The sequence below is a fragment of the Harpegnathos saltator genome, unplaced genomic scaffold (assembly GCF_003227715.2).
Source record: "Harpegnathos saltator strain DR-91 unplaced genomic scaffold, Hsal_v8.6 scaffold498, whole genome shotgun sequence".
Taxonomy (NCBI): domain Eukaryota; kingdom Metazoa; phylum Arthropoda; class Insecta; order Hymenoptera; family Formicidae; genus Harpegnathos; species Harpegnathos saltator.
The window spans coordinates 662,153-673,037 of NW_020230313.1; the positions used below are offsets into that span (position 1 = coordinate 662,153).

Sequence of the window (10,885 nt, forward strand, 5' to 3'; positions counted from 1 at the left end):
ATCTTTCATATTATAGTCATTTCACGGCTGTTGACTTTTGTGAAGGAAACATAATAGTTTTATAAGAGAATTTTACAGACGTGCTCTAACGACCTGAAGCATTCTTTCGTACAAATATCTGTTTATTTAGAAATGGTACGCAAGAATTTTAGATACGCGTTTTCTTGCTCTTGACATCATCAATCAAGAGTTCTGCGGCGAGGGACTATAAGCCTTAAAATGACGTTTAATTATCGATTTAATTATAGGTGAAGTCTGTACTGGAGTTTTCACTGTGGGGCCCGGCCGATGTGCCTCTCGGTGGCCCGCGTGAAAGAGAAGTAGCGCTTCAGAGGTGGCTCGATCTTGAGAGAGCGAATGTGCTGCACGCTCTTGTCAAGACGAAGACAGCTCTCACCGTCACCGATGAATATCAGCTGTTATTCCTGGTGCGAACCACTGCCAAGATTATGAGCGAGGCGTCGGTACTGCTAGATGAGCAACGTAATCGTCTGACGCGAAGAGATTGATGTTCCCCGCCGTACATTTGTATCGTGATTCATTATGTGAATGTTTAATACGTTTGCTGAAGGAGATTTACTATTTATTGGTAAACGTCAAAAGAAGAGATATTTGAAGTATATCAAACACAAAGATGATTCACAACAAAAAGCGCGCTATAATAACGTAATAATAGCTTTGCTTTCTACTTGTATAGTCGATAGTCCGATTTTTTTTTATTTTACCACTTTAAGCGTTAAATATATTTTTAAGCTGCAGAGTATTCATGTAATTAACGCATGTTAACGTAAAACTTTAATCGTACGTTTGTCGGTGATGAGTATATATTTTTTATATACAAAAAATATATTGGCATATAAGTAGCTATATTGTTAATTTTTAAGCAACAGCTCGATATTAGAAATGCTTAGAATTATATGCTCGCGCGCGTATGATATTTTTATAATGAAATAAGTGTTTAGAGGAACGTGCCAATGCTCAATCGAAGTGTGATTCCGCGTGTACGATGCGCGATCGTTTTAGAAATAATTCTTTCACATCGTTATCAGCAAATGACAATTGTTTAGAAATGTTTATAAATATTTTACACCATGTTTGTTTATACAAATAAACGTATTAATCACCTGACGCGTCTTTAAATGCTCCTACTTTTATCTTCGTAAAATTAAGACGACATAGAAAGTATTAATTATACGATTATTTAAATTTTACACTGATTTTAGGTCATTACGTTTTTTTGTCGTGATTATTGAACACTATCACTTAATTCAACAGATATGTGCACATCGCTACATACCGCTATTTCCTCGTCGTTCAGTTGGATTTCCGGTACAATGACCTGTTCGTTCGACTGCGAGTCCCAAGAAGGTCCGATAAAGTTTACCGGCCTGCTTGTAAGAATTGTCTATTATAATTAAACATTTTTAATATAAATAAATTTGTGATAAATCATAAATTAAATTAAATATTATTAAAAGAAACATAAATTAAAATAAATTAAAACCATATGACGAGCATATATGTGAGGGAAACATATATGTGTCATAATTTAATTTAATTATAAAAATGCACCTTTTGCTGGAAGCTGGAAGCTCACTCAATCTTGAATCATCTTCATTCTGATTGTCATCATGAAGTAACGAGTCTTGTTCAGTATCGATAGTCATCAGCTTCTTCTCCACCATGTCGTTCAAATTCCCGATAACGATTTGTACTTCGTCCCTCTGAGTTGTTTCTGAATTTCGAAGTATTTCTGTTCTGGCCTGCGGTAATGCTGGGAGAATCTTTTTCCATCTTGTTAATGGAGTTTCGGCAACATTTTGTCTTTTTTCTGCTATTTTAAATAATTTGCGACGCTCCTCCGTACGTTCGTGTCTCAATTGCATCTGGAACATAATCGAAAAAATTTATGAGGATTATAAAATCACCAGAAACTCTGTAAATTACCTTCAGATCGTTATTTGCTTCTCGCAAAGATCCAGCAAGGGATGACATATAATAAATGATTAACGTCATCAGAACGATCAATGGTATTATTATACCAGGCGATGCAATGTAATCGAGACATCTGAAGATTAAATTCCGTAATAAATCATCTTGTATATTTAAAATACAATTCTCTCTTAATGAAATTAAATTTAATTTCTAGATATAATGAACTAAGTTTTTTTTTGTACCAGAAACGAAAGTCGTTTAATGCAAGTGTGATGTGTTGAAATAATTTAACGTAATTATAAGAAAAACAGATACATATACCGTCGAATTGGCTGCGGAAGCGAGTCTGTTAAGCTCTTCGTTGCTAAGTTATAAATTTTTGGATAACCGGAAAATGGACCGCAGTGCCACGAAGGCTCGACCCAAACGATAGCGTAACCGACTGGTAACACACACAAAAACAGCATCATCAGTAAAAGCGCGAAGTAGAAATTATTGGATCTGCAAAATAAAATATAATTTTTGTAAATGCTAATAAGAGAACGCAAACTTATACTTAAATCATGATACTCGTAATAACACACATATATAAACCATTTTATTTAGTTTCTGTGAAAGAAAAAAACAGAGAAAGTACGATAATACTCCAAGTAACGTTATTAACCTGGAGGCTCTAAAAACCACTTCGTGAGGTACGTTGCACGTTAAAACAGCCCAAGAACGTAAATACATCAGAATGCCGAGCTTGAGAAGATTCAGTACAGTCAGACCTGGACTGAAGAACATTCCCATCCAGACCATGCCTTGATTATTCACCAAATGAAGAATATTCTCGGCTATCTTGAAGTCACCGTATTGTGGAAACTGTTTTTCCAGATCCCAGCACCAACAGCCATTCATAAAACGCACGAATACGGCGCGGAAGAAATCCATACTGAGAGTTGCCAGTATGGTAAGTATCTAATGTAAACAGTCGATTATATAAAAGATAAAATTTAGAGAGTAATTTACACGCGTATACTTTTTAATAACATTTGAAATTGTTATTTGCCTACAAAATGCTACATTTAATATTAAGTAATATAGTAATTAAACGTTATTGCAGTGAATTGTGTATTCCTGCTCTATGTTACATATCTTCATGAGTAATTTTTAGAAATTAAGCTTTCATTATACATCTAATTTTAACCATTAACCAGTAATTAAAACCATTTGAAATATTTAGAATATACCTTGATTTAGTTAAAAAATATACTTTTATAAAAAAGAAAATCAATACAAAAATATATTTCATGTCTTACCAAATCCATGACAGTGAGCTTGGCAAGTTCCTGACCAAACATAGTCTCCCAGCATAATCGACGTAACTTCCTCCGAGTCTTCGGATCTAACTGTTCTAGAGACATAGCTGAAATCGAGAGCACATACAAATCACAAAGAAAATAATTTAAAACGGTATTATGAGCATTTAAATTGTATTTCAGCGAAATGTTTACCTAAATTATTCGCCGGCGTGGTAGTGCAAACTTTTTCAAAACATTTTATCATATATTTTTCTTTCGGAAGCGAATTTACACGTTTATTTGATTCTACTGAAGTGCTAGTTTCCGATATAAACGTGGTTATAGGTGTGACATCTGCTGTTGTGAATGCAACGTTAAACTCTTTAACAAATGATTCCTCGCTAGTTATAGTCGATGAAGCAATTGTTGGTTCTTCGGTAGAACTACCGACGTCAATGGTCTCTAATGATTTTGCGACTAGAAATCGTATAACATATTACTTATTGTGCATTAAACATCTGTTACTAATATTACTAATATAACTATATGTAAGAATACGAAAAATGAAATTTACCTTCCATTTTGTCCGATGTAATGGTTGTTGATACCATATTTTCAGTTTGCGATGAAGTAGAACTGCTAGCAGAACTATAGGGATTTTCAGTGGTTGTCGGATCAGATAAGAAATTGGCGGCTACAGTCGGACTTGTGTCATACAATAGCATGTTATCACTCACACGTTGGGTATCATTCTCTTCTTTATAATAAGACGTGGTGTAAGATTCATCGATTTTATCCGTCTCAAAATTTTCATATTGATAATCATCGTAATTCAAATAATCTTCATTATAATCATCATCAGATGTATCATTCAACTCTTTATATAAAGGATTCAGCAAAGGATTGAAAAAGAATGTTTCCTGCCTGATAGCTGGCAATGCTAAATGAAAGGAATCGTTTCGGTTATGTGTGTATATATGTATATGTATATATTGGAAACATTTTAATCAACTTATGCTGATAAATAAATCTTACTTGGCTCTGAAATTTCTCTTTTCACATAAAAGTGGGTGACATTGATTAAAACGAGACTTAGAGAAGCTAATGTTGCAATTCTTGGCGTTGTACCTGTTAATTCGTCACCACATGGCATTTCTATATGTGTGCAACTCGTGCTTGTCGGCTTGAGACCATAAAGATCGTGTTTCTGTAATATAAATATCGAAAGTAATTTAAATATGCAATAAATAAGAAACAGATAAAATCTCCCCTTTCACTCTTTCTTTATCTATTTTTATTTCTCTTGCAAATAATTTCTTATGCCACATTTTATTATACAACTTTATGCTAATGAACCATTACGTACCATAGTATTTATTTTATTAAATAATGCAAATATCAAGGAATAAAGATTTAGTAAATTTAAGACCATAATCCTGAAACAAAAAATCAAGTATATCGTTTGAATTCTACTAAAATATATCATATAATAAGCAATTGTTTATCATCTGTGCGAAAATTCATATAAATTGTACTTTGTAGAATATTTCAAAGAAACTTTATTTGATATTGTCATAATGTACGAATTGAAATAAATTAACACACTAACATTAGCGTGTTCAAACTGGAGTTCTTAACTAAAAACTAATTTCTTGATTTGTCTTATTCTTCTCGTGAAAGCAATCGGTTGAAAGCAACTTTACCGTGCCAGTTGTATTCGAAGTTGCTTTCTGGGATGATAGCTTTCAAGGAAACCAAGGATCTCGAAGAACATTGGATAAGTGTATGTAATCAGAGACATCACGATCGTGATCTCGTTCTGTCGCCACCAATTGTGCGATTCGAGCTCCGTAGTGCTTCGTCCAACTACTTCAATCACAGCGAACACCGATAATGCGAGTAACGATAACACCGCTACGTTCACGAATATCCTCATTGATATGATTTTCCAACTGTAAAACATAATTAAGTAAAAGTGACAGATAATTTTTCTACTATAAAAAGTAATCACCAAATCAATTTATTTAATGTTAGGAACATTTACTTTCTCTCGTCTTTTTCTTTTTCCGCTTCTTCCAATAGAGCCTCCTTGAAACTAAGCACGATGCTGGCTGTACGATTGTGAGCAGTCTCTGGATTACCGATCATGAAATCCCATGCTGTAAAAAGTTTCCACGAAAAGACATACTCGTCTTCTTTCTCGGTCAGTTTGCTTAAACGTGAATTTTCCGCCATTCTGAAACAGGAAATATGTCTTCATGTACATGGTTTATGATTTTTTTTGATAAGAATGCAAATCCGTAATGTTCGCATTTAGACTACACTCGCAGCACACATTCTTTTCTTCGAGAAAAAATGCACAAGTAATTAATTTGCAAATCATTTTAAACAATCATTTGAAAATTATGTTTTTTTCATATTTTTATTGATAAAAAAGAACTTCCCGTCACTTCGAGGTGCTCCAAAAAATTTTTTAAATATATTACTTTTCGTGCCTCGATGAAAAAAATGTGCTGCGTGATCTAACTACACTACAGAGAGAAATCCAGTCGGTACTTGCGCAGAATTGCGACAAAGCTGTACGTATAGACGACCAAATTAGTGACAAAGTATGCCAAAGGCAGTCTATAGGTGCTGTGTGAGTCTTGATTTGTGTACCATCCGTAGAAAAAAGGAGAATACTTTAGCACCCCTTCAAATTCCCACAGAGTTAACAACTGCTTCGATTTAGCGCTTTCTTCTTTTAGCATAATCTTCCTTTCGCCGGCGAGCGTTGCGTTTGCAGTTAGCACCTGCCAGAAAAGATAGCTTATAAATTTTGGATGAGACCTATATCTGCATACAAATAAATTTTACATTGTGACATGATTACTGACATTGTTAAAATCAAACTCACGTTTTTATTTTTGTTACATGTCTTTCTGATAGTCTGATGAATTAACGAAAATAAAGAAATATCTTGCCTCAGGTATCGCTACGAATGCTGTAAGGGTGGCTGCTATGACGAAATTGATCCAAAACAGCCAACGAAGAAAAGTGAAATAGGAAGCAACAGCAGATCCGAAATGAGATTCTATTTCCATAATACGTACTTCCCACGGTATCAACCAAGTTTGAAGATTGATCAGCTCGCGTCGAAAATATTGCCATTTCTGCAAAATAAGATATATCGTGAGTTTTGTAGCTAATCATAAGTAGTATCATTAACATGATTTAAATGTTTGTAAGATATCTATATATAAAAAATGTGATGCTTTATCATGTTAGAATAGACTTTCGTCTATTTGCGAACCTTAGTCATGAAAAATGAAACACGTGCTATAACGTCTTTGGTGCTACGACTTTGAGCGAGTCTTTCTTGCAAAGCACCTTCGTGTCTCCTTACATAGGATTTAGCTTGCCGTACAAGCTTGATCTTACGCCGAAGTGGCCAGGGTTGTTGTTTTACGCCATTCAAAACCTCCTTGTGTAATTTGAGATTCTCGAAAATCTGCTCCTGATTATTGCTCTCCTCCATCGAAATTATCGTGCTATTAAATTTATTGTTATCCGACACTTGTATATTGACAAAGACTAAGACTTAAACATTAGTTCTCCTTAAACTCGCAGTTGTTAATGTTGTAGCAAAAATATTTGTAGCATAAAAATATTTCATGTCTCATAAAAGTAAGAATTTCAAAAAATACTATTTACATGCTCTTAATAATTTCGTTGGTATAGTAATAAGCTACTTGCATTTCTTTTGCTACAACATCGATAGTTTTAAAAATATCTTATTTTCTAAAATTTCTTCCAACTTTCAGTCATTCTTTCAGTAAAGTGTTCAGAGAATTTAAAAAAATGTAAATTCTGTAATTTTTTTCGCAAGGGTTATATTTAACATAAACCTTATAAATTATGAAGACTTGATCCAATTTAACTCTGAACATCGCAAATACTAACTCTCCCGAACTCGTAGTGTAAGCTGAGGACCGACGGCGCGTCACGTTGTCGACGTCAGGACTAAACGGAGATGATGGGCGTCGTTTTCGTCGACTTTGCCGACGCGTTGAGTTCCGTCGTTGAATAATCGCGCAGACTGACGCTGAGTAATCATTTTCATTGCCATTTTTTTCACCGTCCATGGGTGATGTCTCCATTGACATCAAATCTTCCGATTTTTCACTTAAATCCGCTTGCTCGGATATCGCTTTAATAATTTACTAATTTCATGAAACTTGTAATAAATTAACACTACGTCTAAAAAAATTCTAAAATTATCATATCCTATTCTAACATTATCATTTCTAGCAATATAAATATCCTAGATCCGATGCGAATTGTTATCTATAATTATTTTATATTCTCATCAAGTCTTTCATCTTTAAAGATTAATTATTCCAATGTCTAATTTCCAAATTATAAGTTCATTAAAAAAGAAAAAGATTTCATAATCTGTTTGTCTCTAAAAAAAAATAGCTTTTCAAAAGTATTATCTGTAGAGTTCAGTTGTTCAATGATTAAAAACGTCTGCCATTTTCTAATGCTTCTCTAAAGGCAAAATCGACTTTAATTTGATCAAAAAATTTGCGACGAATGAGCGACACTATAATATTCAAAGTATTCTGTTCTAGCCACGAAAACTTAATACGTTGAGCAAAAACTGTCAGTGCCATTGTTACTAACCAGTTACAGAAATACGCCGTGTATCTCTGATAGACCGCACTTCCGCGGCTACGTTAGCTAGCGATTTTGGATCGTTCTCGACGAAATCTTCGTTGCACTGACACTCGACGAAAGCAAACGTAACTGACTGTCGACTGGGCGACGGTTGCGGCTGCGACGGGGATGACGGACCCACCTACAAAGGGTGAAAGATACCAATTACTGTCTTACTGAACCGATCATAGATCTCTCACAGTCACGCGAGTAATACAGAGCTCAGCGACCCAACTGCGGGACCTACTTACATCCAAAGTCATTTCGGCTACAAATGAAATCAGTTCCCTCTTATCAATCTCGAGATCGAATACTTATTAAATAATGCGCTTATTAAACAAATGTCACCACGATCAACTCAGATGCATCAGATTTATTTACTAACATGTTCTATTTCTCGAGAAGATAAAGCAATTAAATCTTCGCCAATATAAATTCCAATTATTTTCTCTTGGGAAAATATTTCTCATAAAGTTCATCGCTGTTATTTTCATCGAGATTTAAATTCATGTTTCTCTAGAGGTTTGGAACTGAATGAAAAAGTCAAGTGTAATTTTCCACATTCATGGCATAAGAAATTGAATTGATTGAGACGTAACTAGAGAAATTTTAGCACCAGATTCTAGTTTCTATTATTTACAGGTCCTCCTTTCCTCGTTTCCTTTTTGACACGACTTCGATGAAGCTTAAACCCTTCGCGCGCGTTCACGTGTTTGCTGATAATCGTTAATCCGAGGTCGCACGCGACCCGGCACACCCTTCGTCGTGTGTATCGCACTGTTCGATAGGATCAACGTGCTCGCGACAATCGTGCGTAGAATCTACTTGATTAATTAAGAAAATTACCCTTTACATTCGATATTTCTTCTATCTACAAAATAATCAGCTTTTGATGCGCGGGACATGCCATTATGAATTTAAAGTCATACAGGAAAAGCAACGTCGCGTGTTGAAACGCAATTCTGCTATTTTACGCGATTGCCCATGTTCGAGGAATTATTCGTTATAACTAAGAGGAGAAAGTCGCTAGAGCCGCCGAAACCGCGAATAGTCACCGTTACACATCTTTTTGCTCTTTGTATAACTCCACCCTTCTGCTTCACAGGTAATCACTTTCCTCAGGGGGCAAAGGGGGAATGATTACTATCGCATGGCATGTGCTACACGCGATCGTACGGTTCCCGCAAAAATCACTCCCGTGCTGCGCACCGCCCGACATAATTTTCGTTAATGCCTGCCAGCCACGACAATCGATTATAAATTCCGGCTGAAATACGCAATTGTTCGTGAACAGTAAATAACGTACACCAAAGAGATAAAACAAAGTTAGAGCACATGATATCGCAATCACATCACGGTATCGCACAATGTTTTATCGTGAGTACAATTTAAATGAACACGAAAGAATTAAACGAATTAATGAACTAATGTATGGAATACCTGCGTGGTCGTTAATGAGGAAAAAGTTTCGGGATGTTCGGAGGGGCGTGACGTTTTGTCTAGTTTTAAAATGCCAGGAATTTTCGCTTGGTCTATCGGTAGAACCGAGTCAACCTGCATATTGCCTGCCACAGACGGCTGTAATCACAATAATGATAAGATTTAAAAAAGGAATATCAGAGATTTCTTCACTTATTGATGAAAATACAAAAATGAACGTGTTTCGAAGCCTGATCGATAATCATCGGCTAATGCAACAGTTTCAGATCACGTACAACGTAAAACTTCACACATAATTAACGTTTTATCAATGAATGCACTGCGATTTACAGCTGCATAATGAAATTATCAACAAAAAAGGTCGAGTACTTAACTTACTGCACAACGAAGGCAAACCGATCCGACTCTTGTAACGATCTGCCGACTTACTGCTGGCCGAAGAAGAAATGAAATTGAAGTTACCGGCATACATTCGCAATAATGGATTCGCCGTCATGCCATTAACTCGTGCATGCTGAAAGGAGCTACGTATTTTTTTGTTTCATTAGCGAGCGCCATGGTCTTCTATCCGTTTGCACGCAAATTTGACGTCAACGTTTTATTGTTCTTAAGAATTATTAGAGCATATCATGAAAATGTTTTCCGACCTAAAAATGACAAAAACATCGATGAAGGACAGATGAAAATTTTCAGAAATAAAACGCATAATATAATGTTGCATTCGTATGATCGCGTGTATGTCGTAGCAAACTATTAAATTTAGTAATTAACAAGCGTTGGTTATTCAGTCTTGATTGTGTAAAAGTTGGTTTTAGAACGTCGGTATCATGATTCGTATAAAATGAAATTGTAAGACTTAAATTATGAAAAAGACATTTTTCGAGATAGTAAGTGTGTGTGTGTGTGTGTGTATATGTGTATATATATTTATCACAAACTGTGTGATCACGCTTATTTTTATTTATAATATTTAAAAATATACTGAAAATAAATTCTCTTGACGATTGACATTTTTGGCACAGGTTCGTTCGTTAAATAACGATTCTTGTACATGGGGATATGCTAGAAACGTCGCGATATGAATAAACGCGTACGCGAGTTACGTATTACGATTTGATCCTTGGGATACCCGAAAGAGAAAAATGCGCGCGTGAGATATGCATTTACGGTTTTCCTCGAACGTGACTGTCGTCCCAACTTTTACAAACATTCCATAGATGTTACTCGTGAAATAGAAACGAATTACTGTAATCTAATGGTATCGCAATTTTTACTTTCGTAAACGCGAAAGTCACACTATCGTGTACGTCACTATATGTCGCTACAGTAATATATATATATATATATATATATATATATAGACTCTATGTCGAGTGATACTCGACTCGTATCTAAAATATCAAGATGAACGTACTCTGTAAAAGACATTCTAAAAGATATTCTAATTTCTTCACCGACTTCGCGCGGACTTCGAGCTCTTCTTTTTTTTTCTAATCCAATCTTAAGTATTAAAAGAGAAATTGTTTAAC

The 10,885-nt window shown here is 35.1% G+C and overlaps 2 protein-coding genes across 3 annotated transcripts in view; one reads left to right on the forward strand and one right to left on the reverse strand.

Annotated features, from left to right (window-relative positions):
• LOC105181795 (uncharacterized) overlaps positions 1-1,125 on the forward strand; it is a 35,499-nt gene extending 34,374 nt beyond the window's left edge. For both annotated transcript variants that reach the window (XM_011138790.3, XM_025302501.1), the window contains exon 13: positions 249-1,125. In XM_011138790.3, the coding sequence (XP_011137092.2) occupies positions 249-509 (261 nt within the window). In that variant the 3' untranslated portion in view covers positions 510-1,125. The remainder of the gene's footprint in view (positions 1-248) is intronic.
• Positions 1,126-1,323: 198 nt separating this feature from the next.
• LOC105181794 (transmembrane channel-like protein 3) lies at positions 1,324-10,812 on the reverse strand. The gene is made up of 18 exons (XM_025302502.1): positions 9,357-10,812; positions 7,884-8,058; positions 7,161-7,407; positions 6,511-6,748; positions 6,182-6,370; positions 5,775-6,010; positions 5,263-5,454; positions 4,922-5,170; positions 4,585-4,654; positions 4,254-4,425; positions 3,793-4,158; positions 3,432-3,695; positions 3,237-3,343; positions 2,600-2,895; positions 2,257-2,436; positions 1,948-2,068; positions 1,573-1,886; positions 1,324-1,405 (listed from the first exon to the last, which is right to left on the reverse strand). The coding sequence occupies exons 1-18, from the start codon at positions 9,474-9,476 to the stop codon at positions 1,381-1,383; spliced, it is 3,561 nt and encodes a 1,186-aa protein (XP_025158287.1). The 5' UTR covers positions 9,477-10,812; the 3' UTR covers positions 1,324-1,380.
• Positions 10,813-10,885: the final 73 nt, after the last annotated feature.

Excerpts from the sequence above, each read along its gene's own strand:
- LOC105181794 (XM_025302502.1), bottom strand. The coding sequence starts at position 9,476 with ATGCAGGTTGACTCGGTTCTACCGATAGACCAAGCGAAAATTCCTGGC. Across the intron at positions 5,455-5,774 it reads TTTGTCGCAATTCTGCGCAA|AATGGCGGAAAATTCACGTT; the intron begins GTACCGACTGGA and ends TTCCTGTTTCAG. Across the intron at positions 1,887-1,947 it reads AAGCAAATAACGATCTGAAG|ATGCAATTGAGACACGAACG; the intron begins GTAATTTACAGA and ends ATTATGTTCCAG.